At 57.2% G+C, this 21,501-nt stretch overlaps 1 protein-coding gene across 2 annotated transcripts in view; it reads right to left on the bottom strand.

The window, feature by feature from the left end:
* INPP5A (inositol polyphosphate-5-phosphatase A) overlaps positions 1 to 21,501 on the bottom strand; it is a 149,801-nt gene that overhangs the window by 87,647 nt on the left and 40,653 nt on the right. For both annotated transcript variants that reach the window (XM_043926763.1, XM_043926764.1), the window contains exon 2: positions 9,459 to 9,500. In XM_043926763.1, coding sequence (XP_043782698.1) covers positions 9,459 to 9,500 — 42 coding nt within the window. The remainder of the gene's footprint in view (positions 1 to 9,458; positions 9,501 to 21,501) is intronic.

The raw sequence follows: 21,501 nt of genomic DNA, 5'->3' as shown, positions 1-21,501 counted from the left end.
GGAAGGAGCCTAGACCGAGAGCCCTTTGGGGAGGATGGCATGGCTGTCTGGAGGGTGGATGGGAAAGTTCCTCCAAGATGTGGGCAGCAAGCTCAGGCCACGACTGGTGGGGAGGAGCTCAGAGAAGCAGGAGCTGGATGGGCAGGGGCCTCCTGGCCCTGGAGAGTCAGGGTCGGGGCCTCTGCTGCGTGGGCTCTAACTGGCCCCCGCCCTGCCCACCTGGGACGGGGTGGCTGCTCACATCTGCACATGCGCTGGGCAACATTCTTTACCAAAAAAAGGAGCTTCTGCGAACTCTAGGGGGGAAACGAAGGCAACTGATAGAAATACACGGGTTCTTTCATAGGAAGGCTCAAGAAAAATATTTTGGAAAAGAGTGAATTAGAGATTTTGGCAAGGAAGAGCTGAGGGAATTAAAAATAAAAACAAAAACACACCACCCAGCCAAACAAAACCAGACCCTGTCCTGACGTTGTACAGGTGGCGAAGAGAGGGCGGCTCTGGTCTCCAGGACACGCAGAGCCGCCCGGCCCCGCTAAAAATAGCAGCAGCCAGGCCTTGTTAGGCCTGCTCCAAAGAGGAGTATCTGAGTTACCTAAAAAGGAATTACATCCTGCAAACAACCCAGCGCAGGCCGGACAGCCGAGATAAGGAGCTGAAAAGGGACAAAGGAATTTCTCCAGAGGCGAGATTGCTCTTTACCAGCTACGCCTGAGAACACCCTGCGGAGACGTCTATGACCCTCGGCCTGGAGGCGGGGTCCTCTGGTCGCCCAGCCACCCACCCTCCGCCCCAGGGCTGCGTCGGACGGTGTGGGGGAGGCGGGGGCCTGCCCCCCGAGAAGGAAGGCCCGACCGGACGCGCTCCCAGAGCCCAGGCCCCACACCGCTGCCGGCCGGCAACGAGGACAGAACGAGGCTCCGCGAGCCTGCCAGCAGGCGGGGGCCTGGCCGTCTGAGCAGCGAGGGCGGCTCCCAGCCCCCGTGTGGGCGGGAGGGCCACTCCGAGTCCTTGGGGCTGGAGGGTTCCTAGTGTGGCTGTTGGCCCTGGGCACCCACAGGCCTGCGTGACCGCCGGCCGCAAAGCTGAAGCAGCGTCCGGGGGTGAACCGTGGCTTTACCCCAGATCCGGACAGACAGACACGAGGCTGTGCCTTTCAAAGGGGCAGAAATATGGAGCTTGGTCCGCTCTGAACACAGCCTGTTGCCTGGGCCATCAGAGGTCTCTAAGAACGACTTGATTTTCATTCAAGAAGCACCTTCCCTGACAAGGGGCAAGCAGGGTGGAAGCAGGTCCTGAGCTGACGGGGTGCCCCCGCCGCCTGGCTCTCCCCACGGACCCCGGGGCCAGCTGATGGCCACAGCTTCCTGGTCTCAGCCTGGAACCTCCTCCTTGAAGCCGCCCGATTCCTCAGGGTGGTTTCCAGTGCGCGGGGACACACACGGTGACCACGGCTGAGAGGCTGCACAGAGCACCCCCTGCAGCCTCTGACCACAGCAGCCCCATGGGTGTGAGTTAGCCCCCCAGTATCCACCTCGGGGGGCCCATGGGTGTGAGCAAGCCACCCCCAGCATCCACCTCAGGGGGCCCATGGGCATGAGCGAGCCCCCCAGTATCCACCTCGGGGGGCCCATGGGTGTGAGTGAGCCCCCCCCACTATCCACCTCGGGGGGCCCATGGGCGTGAGCGAGCCCCCCAACTATCCACCTCGGGGGGTCCATGGGCGTGAGAGTGCCCCCAGCATCCACCTCGGGGGGCCCATGGGCGTGAGAGCCCCCCCACTATCCACCTCGGGGGGCCCATGGGTGTGAGCGAGCACCCCCAGCATCCACCTCAGGGGGCCCATGGGTGTGAGAGAGCCCCCCCAGCATCCACCTCAGGGGGCCCATGGATGTGAGAGAGCCCCCCCCAGCATCCACCTCGGGGGGCCCACGGGTGTGAGCAAGCCCTCCCCACTATCCACCTCGGGGGGCCCATGGGTGTGAGCGGGCCTCCCCCAGCATCCATCTCGGGGGGCCCGCCTCTCTCCGTACCAGAGGCAGACAGGAAGCCACGACTCTGGCTTGGGGGTGGGAGGGGGGGTCCGAGGACCCGGGTGTGATGCTCGTGTGTGCCGGGCACTTACAGGGGCAACTCAGGGCATGCGGGGCAGACGGCACACCTGATCCCCACCCGGCCGAGCTGCTAGACGTGACCACGCTGACCCGGCAATCAAGCAGCTCCTCAGGGCCAGTGAGGATTGTCATCATGCCCCCGTGGCCCCCTGGGAAGTGTGCCCTCTTCACACGCCACGAGGGCGGGTCCTGCGGGCACAGCCCAGACTAGTGGCATCAGCAGCCCGTTGAAGGCTCGGCAGGTCTGCAGGGAGGACCTCGCACCCCGACACGGAGGAGGCTGGGCACTGGGGGCAGCTGCAGACTCAGGCCGAGCCCAGAGCAGAGAGCGGCAGGCGTGGAGGGGCCCCACTGCCTGCGCCCCTGCCACCGGCCCCCATCCCGCAGGAACGCACCCTTCCTGTCCCCATGCCCCACACCAGCAGACCAGGGCACGAGCCTGGCTTCTCAGAGGCTGACAAAGAAAGCAGTGGGGACCCCACCTCTGGCCTCCTTGGAGAGGGACACCTCCCTGCTTCCTCGGGACTTTCCTGACTACTCTCATCGCTGCACAGACGTTCAGCTCACTCAGTTGCTCAGTCCGACTCTGCGACCCCATGGCTGCAGCACGCCAGGCCTCCCTGTCCATCATCAACTCCCGGAGTCTACTCAAACTCATGTCCATTGCATTGGTGATGCCATCCAACCATCCCATCCTCTGTCGTCCCCTTCTCCTGCTGCCTTCAGTCTTTCCCAGCATCAGGCTCTTTTCCAAGGAGTCAGTTCTTCGCATCAGGTGGCCAAAGTACTGGAGTTTCAGCTTCAGCATCAGTCCTTCCAATGAACACCCAGGACTGATTTCCTTTAGGATGGACTGGTTGGATCTCCTTGCTGTCCAAGGGACTCTCAGGAGTCTTCTGCAACACCACAGTTCAAAAGCATCAATTCTTCGGTGCTCAGCTTTCTTCACAGTCCAACTCTCACATCCATACATGACCACTGGAAAAACCATAGCCTTGGCTAGATGGACCTTTGTTGGCAAAGTAATGTCTCTGCTTTTTAATATGCTGTCTAGGTTGGACATAACTTTCCTTCCAAGGAGTAAGCGTCTTTTAATTTCATGGCTGCAATCACCATCCGCAGTGATTTTGGAGCCCAAAAAAATAAAGTCTGACACTGTTTCCACTGTCTCCCCATCTATTTCCCATAAACTGATGGGACCAGATGCCATGATCTTAGTTTTCTGAATGTTGAGCTTTAAGCCAACTTTTTCATTCTCCTCTTTCACTTTCATCAAGAGGCTCTTTAGTTCTTCTTCACTTTCTGCCATAAGGGTGGTGTCATCTGCGTATCTGAGGTTATTGGTATTTCTCCCGGCAATCTTGATTCCAGCTTGTGCTTCTTCCAGCCCAGCATTTCTCATGATGTACTCTGCATATAAGTGAAATAAGCAGGGTGACAATATACAGCCTTGACGTACTCCTTTCCTATTTTGAACCAGTCTGTTGTTCCATGTCCAGTTCTAACTGTTGCTTCCTGACCTGCATACAGGTTTCTCAGGAGGCAGGTCAGGTGGTCTGGTATTCCATCTCTTTCAGAATTTTCCACAGTTTGTTGTGATCCACACAGTCAAAGGCTTTGGCATAGTCAATAAAGTAGAAATAGATGTTTTTCTGGAACTCTCTTGCTTTTTCGATGATCCAGCGGAGGTTGGCAATTTGGTCTCTGGTTCCTCTGCCTTTTCTAAAACCAGCTTGAGCGCAGACATTAACATGTTTCATCAGATGTGTGGCCACTGCTTCCTTTCGGTGCTACTGCGCACACTCACATCTAACATAAAAGACGTTCTCAGGGTGCCCTGTGTGCTGACGCTCACCGCACTCACTGACAGTAGTTAGCAGCCACATTTCTACGCATCCCTCACGGCTTCCTGAACAGCCCGTCACACCTTCTGCCCAGGCGCAGGCCAGCTCCCTCCCTCAGCCTGTAGGACTCTACTTCCTCTCTGGCCAGAGACTCCAGACTCCGGCGAGGACCTTCACTGCCCAGCAGAACGCAGGCAGGCCCTGCGCGCCCCCACTCCAGGGTCCCGGCAAGAAAGCATCTCGTCCCCCGGGAGCTGTGCCGTCAGGCTCAGGGCGTGAGTGCTCGTTACAGAAGCTCCTTCCACTCAGCTTGCCGGCAGCTTTCATCAGAAACGGTTACAGAATTTCAGCAAATGCTTTTCCTGCATCTGCAGAGACGATCGTGTGTTTTTTCTTCACAGTTGGTTGACATGGGTGATCTTATTTATTAATTTTTGAATGTTAAGCCAGGCTTGCACGGCTTGGTGCTCACGTGTAACTTTTTGATACGCCGCTGTTTGTGTGCGTGTGCGTGAATGTACTGCATGCGCTGTTACACACGTAAGCAGCTGTGCGTTTGATTTGCTGAAGCTCCTTGAACTCGGGCGTTTACTCCACGCAGGAGGCCGACCTGTGTTTTCAGAGACGACTCTGGCTTTGTGTCACAGCGTCACATGCCTCAACCTTCCTGAAATGCTCGACAGAAACGTCAGTGTGTGTTGCTCAGACGTTTGACAGAACTTTTCAGTGTTGAGCAAAACTTGAATAAAGAGCTCGTTTATTTCTTCTCGACTTAGCTTCCTTTGCTTTTCCAAAAACATCTTCCGTTTATGTAAGTGTCCAGATTTATTGGCAAATAGTTGTTCATGATAATTCCCTTACTATCTTTTTATTGTCCCCAGGATCTTCAGTGACCATTCCCCAGTGTCAAATTTCTGAAATTGATCATTCTTATCTTCTACTTTCAGAAATTAGATATAGAAGAGCAAATTAAGTGGAAAGTAATCAAGAAAAAGGAAAAAAACAGAGAGCAGAAAACAGTGAAGAAAAAATCAGAAAACAACTGGCAGAATAAAATCAAAAGCAGGTGCACCGAGGCCAGTACAACTGGTAAACCTCTAACCATGCCGTTGACAGAAGGGCCCGATGTCCCTGCATCTGTGCCTGCCTGCTCATTTTTTATTGGTTGTAAACATCAAATTGTGCATTCCAGCTCCCTGGACACTAGCCTGGGCGTCCTCAAGGGCTTTAACTGTGGCCAGTGCAGCCTGGCCTCTGAGCCCTCAGCCACACTGTCCTGCCTGCCCACTGCCTGAGGTCTGAAAACCAGCATGTCTCATACGTTCTCTGGTTTTAATTTGGTACCTGTTTCTGCGTGTACCCAGGTTCAATCTCTAGGTTGGGAAGATGCCCTGGAGAAGGGAGGGGCTACCCACTCCAGTGTTCTTGCCTGGAGAAGCCCATGGACAGCGGAGCCGGGCGGGCTACAGTCCACGGGGTCGCAAAGAGTCGCAAAGAGTCGCAAAGAGTCGGACACAAATGAGCGAATTTCACTTTTCACTTTCTCCGTGCTAGCTGGAAGCAGATATTACTCATCACATTATTTTTTTAAATAATTCTCAGGGAAAATTGTGAAAGGCTTTCAAATGGGCATAACAGATTGGGGGCGCCCTGTCCCTCTGGGGGTTCTCTCAACCTTAGTGAGCCCCGAGCTGTGGTACAGTCCCGTGAACTCTGAACTCCAGCAGAAACGCAAGGATTCAGGACTGCAGGACGCCGGCGTCCAGCGCAGCACAGCTCGCGTGGCCGGTCCGGCATCCGTGGACGTGGGCTCCCCTCGGCGTCGCTGACAGGAGAGGCCGGTGTTCCCCTTTGGACTCTTCTTTGAATCAGTTCTAACACCTTACTGGTTCTCTCGTTAGTAAATAACAAATATCTGTTATCTCAATAAAAGTTGTCACCACTTGCTCATTTGTCATGTCTGTGTGTGAGCCAGCGCCCCGCGTGCCGTCAACACACACGCGCGGTCCTGTGACCGGCTGAGGGCAGCACATTCTCCCTGGGACACGCAGACGTCGGGCGGGAGGCTCTGACGTCAAACTCGAGGCAGAATTCCTCATCTCTCTGCGCAGTTCCTCACTCTCATCCAACCAAGAGCTGAGCACCCCATGTACACACACTCCTGGGTGCTGGACGCAGCCGCAGGACAGGACTGGTCACGTGTGTACCACCTGTTACAGCCGACTCCGCCAACCTGGCTCAGTCTGAAGAATGAGGCTTGGGGACCATCGGAGGCCTCAGGTCTGGTGGCAGCCTCCTCCAGGGCCCTCCTGGGGACCCCATGCCAGGGTCCAGACCCTGGCCCAGCACTGTCTCTCCGCAGCAACGGAGGCCCCCGAGGGCGTGTCCGGCCCACTCCCCCCGCTGAGCGGCGCCTGCACATGGCGGGCACCTCCCGAGCCTCGTCTGTCTGTGCGAGGTACTCACCCCACGGGCCCCCGGGACCTCAGCTGCCCCTCAGCCCCACAAAGGCCCCAGCTCAGGCACCTCATGAGGACAGGCTGCGGCACATGAGCAGGGGCACGCAGACATCCAGGCCGGGCATCTGGAGCCTGCACCTCCAGAATGCGCGTTCAGGCAGAGGAAGCCACCGAGCAAGACAAGGCCAGGGAGGCCGGGAGGCTGGGAGGGCACCGAGAGGGCCTCTCGAGGGGCAGCAACCTCCGGGACCAGGAGGGGGCAGGCGGGGTGGAGGGAGCAAGTGCAGAAGGAGGCAGGGAGGCCCCCCGCGGACCCCCGACCCTCAGCCCCTGAGACAGGAAGCGGAAGGGTGGCAGGACCCGGGCTCCCTTTGCAGGGCGTGCCGCTGCTCTCAGAGGACGGAGGGGGTGAGGCGGCCGGGGAGGTTCTGGGGGGACTGTGAAGGGCCCGGAAAGACTGCCACTGGCCCAGAGGAGGGTGAGGCGGGGGCTAGGCCTGCGGCTGCGCTGGACCCAGGAGTTGGATGCCCGGGGGAGGCCAGGGCCGGGACACACATGGGGGGCAGCTGGGATGACACCAGGCTCTGCACCTTCTGGAAGGTGGCCCACTCTCCATGGTGCCGAGACCATGCTCGGACGGAACACATGTGAACCGCAGCTCAGAGCCGAGGACGGGAACATGGACCGCGTTTTCTCCGGCTCCTACATTTTCACAGGATCAAGTTTTACAAAAACGGCAAAAATTATTCCAAGGATTCTAGGAAAATGAAGGTTCTATCCAGTTCTGTTTGTAAAAGCAGATAAAGCCTCCTTTGAGAAATATCAGAACTGCATAATAGAAACTCCAGGATTAAAATAAGGTCAGCCCCCAGCCCCCTCCCCTGGACTGCTGGTCACCTTGGTCTGGGTGAGGCCGCTCCAGCCCAGTCCCGCAGCTGCTGGGCCGTGGGCGGCGGGGGGCACCCCCCTGACCGGGTCAGCCCAGGAAGTGAGGGGGCCTTTGCTGCTGAGGCTTCTTCCTCCAAGAGAGGCTGCGCCTGCTGCCCAGGGTCTCTCCGCCCGCCGCACACGCTGGTCCCCGGGATCGAGGCACGTGTTCCGGGAAGGAGGTGGGCATCCGGACGCTGACTTGGAGGAAAACGCCTGCCTGGTCCCTGGGCTCCGCTTCAGGGAACAGCTGCTGGGCTGCGTGTGCGGCTGGGAGGCTGGGAAGGGGCGCCCCTGTGGCCTGCGTGTCCTGGGCTCAGAGCCGGGAGGAGTGGGGCTGCCTGGCTCTGAACTCCCCCTGGAGCAGCAGCCACTGAGTGTCCTGAGCCAATGGCGACTCCAGGTCGTCAGTAAAATGCAGACAAAGGAGGTTGGACGTGAACCCCACGCCTCCAGCCTGCTTCCCGACCGCCCCAGGGGCTCTCGCAGATGGTAGCCCCAAAGGACCCTCTCAGAGGGCAGCCCTCGGGGGCTCTCGGGGACGGTGGCCCGCGCCTTCACAGGCCTCCTGCCTGCTCCTGTGGGGCCGTGACCGTCAGGACCCCTCTGAGCCTGGATCCAGGCCCGCCACCCATCACTACCCCTGACGTGCTCCCACCGCGTCTCACACCCACCGGGGCCGGCTGTGAAAAGCAGACAGACACCCAGAGCAGCGGTTCTGGCCGAAACCGATGGAGCGGCTGCTGACAGAGAGCGGGGAGCAGACGGCGGGGATGGGGCCCCACATGCCAGGGCCTCTCACTCCGCACTCAGGCCGGGCCGCAACTGGGGCCTGAGCACGCCTCGGAGGTCACCCTCCCCAGGAAAGGGGCCTCGCCCGCCCCACTGGGCCAGCTGCCCGCCGGGAGCTGACCCCACAGCTCAGCCAGGCTTTGGCTGGGGGCCCTAAGGCTGCTGCCCACCTGGGCGGGTAAAATGGGGGAAGGACGGGCTCGGAACCCCCTGTGATGGGAACCAGGCCCATGCCCCACCAGACGCTCCCCTGGCACCTCGCACCCCCTGCCCTCCTGGGCCTTGGGTGGGAAACCATCCCCCTTGGCCAAGACTACCGACCCTCCAACGGCCCAGGCCCTTCCTGCCGGACCCCGGGCCTCTCGATTCCAGAGAGGCCCTGCTACCCAGCCCAGCCCCTCGCCAGTGGCTGGAGCGTCTGGGGGATGTGGACTGCCCACATCAGCAGACTGGACAAGCAGCTGCCCCCAGCGCCAGCATGGACGGCAGGAGTCGGGGGACAGCCGGACACAGACGGATCCCCGAGCGGATCCGCCGTGGGGCCAGCTCCCAGCCCCAGGGCCTCAGCGGCCCGGGGCCACCCAACTCCCACACCTCCTCCTGCCCTCAAAGCACCTGCGCCCGCCCCACAGACCCGTCGCAGAAGCGCCCCGCGCCGTCAGCCATGCGGTCCCCGCCCGGCTCCCTGGTCTGCGGCCACGCCAGCCTCCAGGGGCCAAAGTCACTGGGCAGCCCTGGCCGAGCAGGACGCTGTTCACCCGCCAGTTCCCAGAGGCCTCTCAGATGCCCCTCCGGGGTCCCATGTGAGCCACCCACCCGGGACCACAGGCTCCAGGAGCAGAGCCCTCTGTTGACCCTGCAGAGCTGACCCCGACATCCAGGAGAGAGCTGAGCACAGATGCGGGGCCCCATGGGGGGCCGGGAAGGGCAGCTGGCCTGACAGGCCTCGCCTGGAGCCTCCAGCCAGAGTCCAGCCCCCGTCACCACCATGCATCCTGCCCAGACCTGGGGGCACACACAGGCTTCACTGCCTCCATCCTGCACCCAGGTCCTCATGAAGGTCCCCGCTGACAGGCAGAGCCCCAGCCAGGGGGGCATCTGAGAAGGGAGGGGCCTCCGAGGAGGAACCAGGAAGTGGAAGGCACCCCCCTCCCCGCCTGGTGGGTTCCCCTCCCCCCCTCCCCCCAGTGGGGTCCCCCTCCTCCCTCCCCATGCCGGGGGACCCCCCCCCACCCCCCGAGGACAGCGGGGCCGCAGGACAAACATGGCCTCCAGCAGCCCAAGCTGCTCCCTCACGTGGGCTGCTGCCGCCTGGCTCTTACCTGATAAAACTCCCGAAGCCAGTTCTTCTGGAGGTTTTCTGGCTGTAAATTAAAGAGAAAAAAGAAGACGGTCAGGCCCGTGACACAGCCCAGCAGCCGTGAGCAGAGGCGACCGTGACGGCCTGTCTGCATGCTCACTGCAGCCTGGGGCACGACGGGGCTGGGGGGGGGGCCTCCCCTCCCGCTCCAGGGCCTGGTCCGCCGCTCAGTGGGGTGAGGGGCGGACACTGGAGCCTGGACCCACAGCCAACCCCAGGCCTATAGGGGAGTGTCCCAGGCGGGGCGTCGGGCAGGACCCAGCGGCGTGGGGTCCCAGGACTGGCCTGAGATCGGGCAAAGAGCTGTGTGGCCCCAAGGGTTGACTTCGGGCCTGCAGACCCCGGGGAAGAGCCAGCACAGGGTCTCCAAGAAAATGGGGGTGCGCCTCTTCCCACACATCCTGCCAGGCTCCTGGACCCCCAGGCCAGCCAGCAGAGCAGGGCACGCAGCCCCACCCAAGCCAGCATGGTCCAGGTGCTGAGATGGGGACGGGAGACACACGGGGACCCTCATCGGGCGGTGCAGAGCTTCAGACTGGGAGCCGAGCAGCCCCCAGGAGCTGGTGACACCAGCACCAGTGGCCGACACTGCTGGGCCGCACTCAGCAACGGGAAGAAGCCGCATCTGACGGCGCCGGTCACCCGCCGCAGCTCAGCACAGACAACCCAGCACCCCTCGGACCCACACCCCGGATCCAAGCGGGGCTCTGGGCACCCAGGCTGCGGGCGGAGCCAGGGGCCGGGCTGACCACCGCCGGGCCCAACACATCAGCAGCACCACAGGCAGCGGCTGCCGCCGGCGGAGGTTTCCACGTGTCCCGAAAAGCAGGAAGACTGGACTGTGGACAAACCAGTGAGCAAAGGGAAAAGACGGCTGCAGACCCAGAGTCTCACAGACCGCAGAGCAGGGGGCGGAGGACGTCCCAGGCACCTGCCGGACAAAGACGGTGGCCCGAGTCCAGCCAGGTGTGGGGTCTTCCGGTCCGCAAGGCCAGGTTCGGGAGCCAGGCCCCCAGGCCCACGTCTGAGCAGCGAGGGGGCACGCCCTGCCCCCTCGAGCGCCCTCACAGGCGAGCAAAGAGATGGCAGCAGGAAACCGGCGGCTGGAGCAGCCCCAGCAGAGGCTGAACATTGATCACTTGACTTCAGGGAATCGCACGCCCGAGCCAGAGAGAGTCCACCCTACGTCCTCGGGAGGCCGACAGCAGAGGACAGCGAGCGCAGAAGCGGCCCCCAGCCACGGCTGGGGGTGCGGGCGCCGTGGGAAACAGCGTGGACTTGCCATGTGGCCCAGCGATGTGCCCACGAGACACAGACACTCATCCACAGAGACAGAGCCAGGAGCACTCGCAGCAGCTGACCAGGAACCGGAAGGCAGGGACCACCCAGAGACCCAGCAGCTCACAGACGGAGGTAAAACATGTGGTCACACACCATGCCACAGGAGCCACTGACATGGGCCACACACAGACAGGCCTCAGAAACACCACGATCAGTGGAAGAGGCTGGACTCCAGCTTACCCAGCGCCCAGAACTGGCAGGTCCACAGACGGGGCAGACCGATGCCGGCCCCGGGGTCCGAGGGCTGGAGCTGGTCTGCGCTGACCACGGGGAGGGCGGCTCCGCTTTGAGAGCAGGGACAGCACCTCTCCCACAGACCCCGCTGACCCCCACCTGAGCCAGGGACGCAGCACACCCCACACCGGGGCCGGCACAGGGGCAGGGACCACGGTCAGTGGGCCTCGGGCCCTGAGGCGATCAAAGAAAGAGGACTTTCAGTGCAAGGCCCCCAGTTCCACCTCCAGTCCCAGCTGAGGACAGAGGGGCTGGTCTTGGGGTGCAGTTGGCCCCACCAGCATTTCAGCAACCTTTCCACACCAGCGCCCGTGGGCTCAGCCTGGAGACAGAGGAAGAAGAGGTTTGGTCCAGAGTCCCGGCATCCAGGGGCACGGCCTAACATGAGGCCCCTAACCCTGCACTCTACCCTGTGGCCCCGCCTGACACACACATGTCCCTGACATCCTCGCAAAAACCCTGCAAGAAGCGGCCCTTAGTAGGAGATGGGAGGCCTTAGGACCAGCTGAACTGCTGCTGCTGCAGGCCCCTCACCACATTCCCAACTGACCCACAGGACAGGCATGACCGGGACCCTCCATCCTGTCCCCGGCCCAGGGCCCAACCTGCGTGACTGCCCAGGTGGGCCCGCGAAGTCTCCAAGGGCGAGGACCACCCACCTTCCTAAACCTGAGCTTCCCACCTCGGGCACCCGGGGCTCACTCCCTCCAGGAGGCGTCCAGGAGTTGCCCCAGAGCTGCTACACAGGGGCATGAGCCTGGAGCCGGAGGAGAGACCTGGGTGGGCACAGAGCAGGGCAGTCAGGCCCCTGACAGCAGGCGCGATGACCCCATGTTTGAACCAAGTGTCCTGCACGAGGAAGGGCTGAGTGAAGCTCTAGGGCCAAAGGGCCTCCCTCTCCCGAGACAGGCTGGACACTGGCCGCAGGCAGGGCACTTGCCCCGTGGGTCCCCAGGGGAACACGGGCATGTGGACGAAGCAGGCTGCCCTGCGTGACTCTGGACGGCACTGACTGGAATCAACACAGTGACAGAGGCCCGCCATGTCCCCTGTAATGGAAACCACACGCACAGGCCCCGGGGCTGAGACAACAGATTTCTCCGCATAGCCTGGGCTCCGTCCACAGCGCCGCCACCTGGTTCTCAGGCCTCCGCTCCTACCACCCCTACCGGGCACTCAGAACCTGGGCCAGGTCCTCCACGGCCATGCACACACACGTGTACACACACCACACATGCACACCGAGAGCACATACACTCCCACACATGCACACATGAGTGCACACACCTGCGCGCGCACACACATATGTGCACACATGCGTACACACATACACGTGCACATGAGTGCACACAAGCACACACATGTGCACACACCTACACATGCAGACACATTAGTGCACACACACGTGCGTGTGTACACATACCACCACCTGGACTTGGCCCTGTGGGGACGGAGAGCACGGCTCATGGCCCAACCTCCCCCGTCACAGACCTGCACAGCCTCCTGTAAGTGGGCGCACGGCCTCCTGTAAGTGGCGCACAGCCGCCTGTTAGTGGTGCACAGCCTCCTGTAAGTGGTGCACGGCCTCCTGTAAGGGGGCACCCACTCTGCCACCGCTCAGAAGGCCCTGGCCACACTGACCAGAGCGTGCTCCACAGTGGCTCACGGAGAAGCCCACCTGCTCCGGGGGTCCTCGGCCCCAAGCAGCTTGTAAGTCATCTGGGTGCCCTGCTGTGGCCTGTGAAACGGAGCAGAACCCTCCAAGGGGGTCGGGCCTGGGGGCGGTTCAGCCAAGTCAACGGCCTAAGAGCAGCACAGGGACGCTCCGCAGGGCAGCCACGTCGGGAGGGGGCGGCAGCACCTGACGCTCCTCTAGTCAGACTCCGGGTCAGCAGCTCGCTTAGGTCCCCAGTACGAAACCAGTATGACTCTCAGCCCAGGCGGCTGTGGGTTCCCCGAAACCATTAACCCAACAGTCCTAATGAAAGTGCTTTAAACAAAGATACACCCGTGTTTATGTTTAGAGAGGCCTCCAGAGGCTGTGGGATAATTAAAGGGCAGCTCTAAACAGACAACAGGGGGACCAAAATTACTCTGAAACAGAAGAAATCCACTGACTGGGGACGAGAGCGTCCAGAGGACCCAGTCCACCTGCTCATCAGGGCCACGCTGACCCACTCGGTGACCCGACCCAGGCACTCTTCCTGGCCAGCATCTCACCGCCCAGCTGACTGCTGGCCTCTCAGCCCCTCCGGGTCCCTGTGGGTTGTCCGCTCACCCCTGACCTCCACATGGGGACGTCGCTTTCCTTTCACAAGCACTCCTCACGGCCTCACCCAACTCTGGAGCCCCCAGCCTGAACCCTGAGTGCTGAGGGGGCAGCACCATGACCCCAGGCCACCAGACCTCGGGCTCCTCTGCCCTCCCTGCTCTCACACTCACACACACACACTCACGCAGACACACTCTCACACAGACACACGCACATGCTCACACACTCACACATGCACATTCGGACACACACACAAGCGGACACACAGAGATACACACATGCCCACAAACATGTTCACATGAGGACACACGGCTCACAAACTCACATGTGCACCTGTGGGGACACACACATGCAGACACACACAGACACACACCTGCTCACACACTCATACACATGTGCACATGTGGGCACACACATGCTCACACATACACCTACTCTCACACTCACACACATGTGCTCACACACATGTGCACATGCAGACACACACATGCAGACACACACAGATACATACACATGCTCACACTCATACACACATGTGCACATGTGGGCACACACATGCACATGTGGGCAGACACACACAAAGATACACACACATGCTCATACACAGTCATGCAGACACACACACAGATACTCACACATGTTCACACATACACCTACTCTCACACTCACACACATGCACACACACACAAATACACTCACATGCTCACACACATGTGCACATGCAGACACACACATGCAGAGACACACAGAGATACATATACATGCTCACACTCATAAACACATGTGCACATGTGGGCACACACATGCTCACACACGTGCACATGTGGGCAGACATACACACAAAGATACAGACACACAAGCTCACACACTCACACACAGCTACTCACACACACACAGATACACACTCACATGCTCCCACACACATGTGCACATGCACACACATGCTCACATACACATGGACATGCAGACACACACATGCAAACAGACGTGCACATGTGGACACACACATGCAGACACACAGATACTCACAAGCTCACAAACGTGCACTTGCAGACACACATGCTCACACCCATAGACATTCACATATGCTGACACACGCATGCTCTCCTCACACACGCCTGCGTCCCCTGGCCCTCCCCAGCTCCTCCATCCATCTGTCCTTTGCCTCTGCCCCAGGAGCCGCTCTTGGCCAGGCCTGGAGGCCTCCTCATAGTTGCAGCCCATATTTAGCTAATGCAGAGTTATTTTTAAAACCACTAAAGTAAGAATAAAAGATAAACACACACACTAGTTCTTAAAGAAATATTCTCATCTCAGCCCAAAGTGTGAGCCAGGCCGGCTCTGTGAGCTCAGAGAGAGCACACGCCACCCTGAGCTTTCATGCACCCTGTCTGCAGAGCAGAGACTCTCAAACCACACTGGGAAACGTTAAAAATACTCATTCTTCCCAAATGTGAAATTCTATTTCTGGAAGTCAATCCTAGAATAAAGTAATCCTAAACAACAAAAATGCTCTGCACACAAACAAGTTCACGATGGCATTATTTATAAGAGTTACAGTTAAGAATACCACAGAGAGCTCACTGATAAAGAAAGTCACGTGGGCCGTCTACGGAAAGGAAGGAGGCAGCAACAGAAAAATTCCTGAAATGGTAAATAAGTCTTGAGTATAAACATGCTGGGAAAGACTGAAGGCAGGAGGAGGGGACGACGGAGGATGAGATGGTTGGATGGCATCACCGACAAGATGGACGTGAGTTTGAATGCGCTCCGGGAGTTGGTGATGGACAGGGAGGCCTGGCGTGCTGCAGTGCACGGGGTCGCAGAGAGTCGGACACGACTGAGGGACTGAGCTGAACTGATAAACCTGGTGCTGCTCACACAACACCGCAAACGGGACGGAATGCCGCTACAAAAGGCTAAAAGGGTAAGGTGTGTTTTATTTTAAAAAATACACAACATCTGATGAGCACACACGAACACGGAAGCAGTTTATACCTTAATGGAGATGGAAGGAGCACACAGTGATTCACGTCCACGTACAAACCCCACAGCAAGGACCAGGCCAGCACCCAGCACACCCACCTGCTGAGAAGCCCCTGCAGACCTGGCCGCCCACACGCACCACACCCTTCCCCCGGGCCCACATCAAAGCTGGACGGCCCACGTGGTCCACGAGGGAGGAGGGGCTGAGTGGGAGGCGGGCGTGGGCGTGGGCGTGCGTGTGGGCGTGGGCAGGAAGCACGTGGCCGTGCTCTGGCCAGCTCCCGCTTTAAACTCTGCACCCAGGCAATAAAAAAAGACTGAGCAAAGAGCGCCAAGACTCTGAGTAGCTGTATTTCTTTCTCTTTTTCTTTTATTTCCTCCATTTTAATGCTCATAATTACATTACTTTCATGTCTTTAAGTCTTAATTTTAAAACCTTGAGGAAGAGAAAAACAACGAAAGCTCTCAGACTACTTTGGCAACATTTAAAACAACTGCTATTCCCTACAAACAATAAAAAAAAAAAAAAGGCAAATGACAAACATGGAAAAGTATTTGCAGGTTATATGAAAAGTATTGGGCTCATCTGCTTATTACTGCACAAAAATAAGTCAGAAAATCAACAACTCATATACCACACCACAAACATGGACACACACTCCACATACCACACCACACACACACACCACATACATACACACCCCACACACTACATCACAAACACACACAGACACCACACAACACATCACACACCACATACACGCCACACGGACACCACACCACACACAAACCACATACAACAACACAAGCACACGCCACAAATACAAACCTGCTCAAAGCCGCCTGTGGCCGGTGACCACTGGCCTGGATGGAGCAGATTTCAGAACGTTTCCATCAACACAGGAAACTTCTCTGACTCAAGACCAGTGCTGTCCAATCGCTGTATGCGATGATAAGAACGTTCTCTATTTGCACCAGCTGAATTTCCACTTGAAATGGGCTACTGTGACTAAATAACTGAATTTAAATTCTTATTTAACTTTGATTAAATCAGTATGAGTCACATGTAATTAGCCATTACTAGACAGTACAGCTCCAGATAACAGAAAAGGAAGAAAAACTTTGCGGTCTATCATGAAAAAAACATAATATTGACTGACAGAGAAAGGAGAGAAAGATAGCATACAAAAGAGGGGGAACTTCAAGCCAATCTCACAGCGCAGTGCAAACGCCCCATGTTACAGAATGCAGCAGCAGGTAGAAAATTCACAATCAGAACTATGCAATAAACCATGAAGGAACGGACGGTTCAACATGAGGAAAGCCTCTAACGCAACTGACCAACAAAATGAAGAAAAGAAATGATTATCTCTACAGGGACCGAGGAGTTAACCAGAAGCGTGGCGGAGGAAGGGCTTGGCCGGGGCCCCGCCTCCTGTGGACGGACGTGTCCCCCAGCCTTCCCATCCCGCTCCAGGGATGCGGGCGGGGGAGACGGGACACGCGAGGGTCACAGCCTAGCGGCAGAGGCCCCCAGCAGAGAGAAGTCACCACAGACTGCAGATCACCTTGCCCCCTCCTTACCCCACATGAGGAGGCTCCAGGGCAACAGTCATGGACTCCAGCTGGGAGAGGGCAAGACACAGGGGCCCCCAAACCAGGACACGGGGGCAAACCCGAGACACAGGGACCCCCAAACCAGGACGGGGGGGCAAACCCGAGACACAGGGGTCCCCAAACCAGGACACGGGGGCAAACCCGAGACACAGGGGCCCCCAAACCAGGACGGGGGGGCAAACCCGAGACACAGGGGCCCCCAAACCAGGACACGGGGGCAAACCCAAGACACAGGGGCCCCCAAACCAGGACACGGGGGGCGGCGGCAAGCCCTCTGACATCACAGCCTCAGCTGACAGTAAACACAGCCCCACCCCCGTCCCGCACTGTAGGCCTCAGTCCCTGGGACCCAACTCATCACGTGCAGATTTCAACAGAAATTACAAGGCAAGAGAAAATCAGTCTAAACATGACTGACTGATCGATTTATATTTATCGATTGGCTGCACCACGCAGCTTGTGGATCTTAGTTCCCCAGCCAGGGACAGGACCTGGGCCACTCCCCGGCCGGGGACGGGACCTGGGCCACCGGCAGCTGGACGCTCAGAGTCCTGGTCACCAGCACGTGCGCATGCTCAGCCCGCTTCAGTCATATCTGACTCCTTGCGACCCCATGGACTATAGCCCGCCAGGCTCCTCTCTCCATAGGATTCTCCAGGCAAGAGTACCGGAGTCGGTTGTCATGCTCTCCTCTGGGGATCTTCCTGACCCAGGGACTGAACCTGAGACTCCTGCATCACAGGCAGATTCTTTAACCACTGAGCCATCAGGAAAGCCCCCTAATCACCGGACCTACAGGGAATTCCCGAAAGACATTTTTTAAAATGCATCAGAATCAGCCTCAATTATGACACAGATTTTGGAATTATCAGAAAGGGAATTTAAAATAACTGTGACAGAAAAAGTGGACAATTTTCAGGAACAGATGGGTAACATAAGCAGAGTGATGGAAACTCTGCAAACCAAAAGGAAACACTAGAAATCAGAAACACTAACAAAAATGAAGTCTGCCTTCGATGGCTCATGAACAGATTAGACATAGCCAAGGAAATAGTAAGCTTGAAGATATGGCAATAGAAGCTTCTAAAACTGAAATGCAGAGATTATAAAAATGAAAAAAATTACAGAACATCCAAGAATTGTAATACAACTTCAAAAGATAAAATGTACATAAAACAGCAACATCAGGAGAAAGAGAGAAGAGGGCAGGTGAAAAGCGTGAAGAAACAACGGCCAAGAACTCTGCAAAGTTATGACCAAACTGCAGATCCCCAAGGCTTACAGAACACCAAGTAGGATAAACACCAAAACATCTAAACCTCATCTTAGACATTCAGGCACAGCTGCTGAAAGCTAAAGACGAGGAGAAACCTCGAGAGAAGGAAGGAAATAAACGCACCTAATCTATGGAGGAACAAGGACAAGAACTACCATGAACTTGACAAAAACCACACGAGCGAGGGGAGAGTGAATCAAATGTTTCATGTGGATGGAGAAAACCCCAAAACACCAACCCAGATTTACGTGTCCAGCAAAATTATCTTCCAAAAGTAAAGGGGAAATAGACTTAACTTTGGACAAAGAAAAGTGAGGAGATTCACAACCAGTATACGTGAACCCGAAAGTGATGGCTTCAGAAGCTTTTCAGGGAGAAAGAAGATTATATAGGGGACGTAAAATAAGGGGGCTTAAACAAGGGGAAGAAATAAACGAAGGTTAAAAGAATTAACTGAAAAGTTCTTCAATAGAAGCAACATTTATGATAAAATCATAACCAGCCAGGATTTGGTCAGTCTTCCTGGGCGGGCAGAATTCCAACAAGCCTCCAGGCGCCCCACCTGGGTGCTCGCGCCCCATGCGGGAGTGACTGTGAGATGCCACTCCCCCACCTGGCTGACACACGGCCAAGATGAAAGGCATTCTGCAGAGGTAATGGCATTCCAAAATCAGCAGATCTTCAGTTAAGCAACAGGGGGATTATCTCAGGGAGGTCTGACCTTACCTGGTATCAGGTGAGTCATTTTAAAGGGTCTAAAGGTCAGGGTCTGGAAGCAAAGGATCTCACTCTCCTTTGCTGCCCCGACACAGCGAGCCTGGGGAGCTGACCCGCAGCCTGTCCCCCTGGGGGCTCCAGACGAGCGGGCGGACCCCGAGAAGGGGACACCCCCACCCCGCAGAGGAGTGACCTGCGAGCTGCTGAGTCTCTGACGGCCGGTTCACAGCAGAGCCCATCGCCTCCCTGATGCTACAAACACGAGGGTGTGTGTGCAGTAAAATGAGAGGCGTGTTGCTTTAAACGTTTTCCCCCACTCTGATTTTACGTGGTGTAATGTCTCGGGTGAGGATCTAATTTACAACGTTATCCAGATGGTTAAACCCCACGAGTAACCGTCGCTCCCAGTTGCTGCTGCATGGCCAGTCTGTCTGCGCCTCCCTCCCTCTTTCCTTCCAATAAGCAGCCTTATCAAATATTTATTTCACTTACATATTCAAACAAACAACTCAACATTTCCTTAGTTTACTGCTTTCCTGGCCTTTTCCTGTTTCTCATTCAGTAATGTTTGGATTCACGTTTGTCCTTCCCACGTCCCCTCAGTTTATGGCAGAGCTCTGCATCTTCCCACGTCCCCTCAGTTTATGGCAGAGTCTGCATCTTATTTCGAATAAAGTGTTTTCTTTATTTTTATTACTATCACAACTTTGACAGTCACAGAGTATATTTATTAGAAAAACGCCACAGCATGCACACCTCTGCACCTCATCCTAATGCCAGTCCCTTCTTCCTGCGGACAGACCAGCCAGGCCAGCCCCTCCGGGGAAGGTCAGGCCCCCGGCAGGCTGCCCACCACGTGAGAAGCAGCCACAGGCTGCCCGCATCACAGAGGACACCGTACATCTGGGAAACCCGCGGAGCTGGTGGTGAAACTCAAACAACGAAAGAACTGGGGGGGCGGAAATGGCAGGATTAAAAAAACTAACATACAAAACCCAACAGCAGTCACAAATACAAACAACAGCCCGGGAGAAGGTGCAGGGGAAAGGAAGCCCCGTTTATCACAGCAACACAAGGAAAGGGACCAGCGAGGAGTGAATTGTAAATGTGACAATTTTACAAGAGAAAAGTGTCAAGACACTCCTGGCAGAGACGAGAGTCAGACGTGAGTCACCGGAGCGCCTCCCGGTCCTCAGCCCGACTCCGGTGGAGCGTCAGGGCTGATGCCCAGTGAGCCACCCACCCCACCCAGCTCCACCAGATAAGCGGTTCTAAAGTTCACACGGAGAAACGAGCCATGACTCAAAGTTCGAGTGCCATTTTTAAAGAGAATCATGTGTTCAACTACAAGTTTTTAAAAATTGCAAAAAATTAAAAAAATAAAAATTGCATGGCAAAAAAATTAGTAAAATCAAAAACTGCGAAACTGATAGAAAATATCTGTGATATAGGTCAGCGGCGAAGAGCTTACCTTCCTCATGTTTGAAGAAGAATTTAAAGTCCAGGGGGAAAAGGCAAAATACGAAAAAGCCCAAACAGCATCACAGAAAAGACATCTGACTAACTTCTCGTGGGAGAGAGGTCGCTTGCTTCCTAGACAGGAGGGGCCGGGCTCCCAAGGTGGGGCAGGGGGGGCACCTGGACCCCAAAGTCCAACCGGAAACCAAAGCAGGGGCACATAGGGACCCAACCTGCAGTCACCCTGCAGGACAGCGGCCTCCAGGATAGTCATCGGCAGAAGGATCAGGGATGGCGGCGGGACTGGAAGAGAGAACCGTGATCCCAGGCCCACGGAGACCCCGCACCACAGGGAAACCGTGGAAAGCAACGCGTGGAAGAGACCGGGCTTTGTGGCAGCAGAGCCCGCAGTGGTCAGACGGGCACTGTCCTCGGAAGCAGGCTGTTTGCCGCCTCCTCTCTAGGCAGGTTCCACCCCGGCCCACAGCCCCTCTGCACGCAGGAGGGGCCTGGCTGTGGACGGCGGTCAGACCGGGAAGGCGCAGGCGGGCAGGAGCGGGGCGTGTGGGCCCGGAGGGCAGAGCTGTCAGCGGGCCTCCAGAGCCCGCCCCACTCTGACCCCCCAGTGCTCACCGAGGGCTCCCCGCCTGGCCAGCCTGGAGGACAGCGCTTGTCTCTGACTCATCCTGCCCACAGCAGTCAGCGGTCCGAGCAGCTTCCCCTCAGCACCCGAGGAGGGATCTCTGCTTCTAGCTTGTTGTTGCTGTTCAGACCCTCAGTCGTGTCCAAATCTTTGTGACCCCGTGAGCTACAGCTTGCCAGGCTTCCCTGTCCTTCACCATTACTTTGATCCCAGAATTTACCCAAACTCATGTCCATTGAGTCAGTGATGCCATCCAGCCATCTCATCCTCTGTCGTCCCCTTCTCCTCCTGCCCTCAATCTTTCCCAGCATCAGGGTCTTTTCTAATGAGTCAGCTCTTCACATCAGGTGGCCAAAGTACTGGGGCTTCAGCTTCAGCATCCATCCTTCCAATTAATATTCAGGGTTGATCTCCTTTAGGATTGACTGGTTTGATCTCCTTGCAGTCAAAGGGACTCTCAA

Source organism: Cervus elaphus, chromosome 15 (genome assembly GCF_910594005.1).
Source record: "Cervus elaphus chromosome 15, mCerEla1.1, whole genome shotgun sequence".
NCBI lineage: Eukaryota > Metazoa > Chordata > Mammalia > Artiodactyla > Cervidae > Cervus > Cervus elaphus.
The sequence above is the reverse complement of the archived record's forward strand: the minus strand, read 5'-3'. Positions and strand labels throughout refer to the sequence as shown.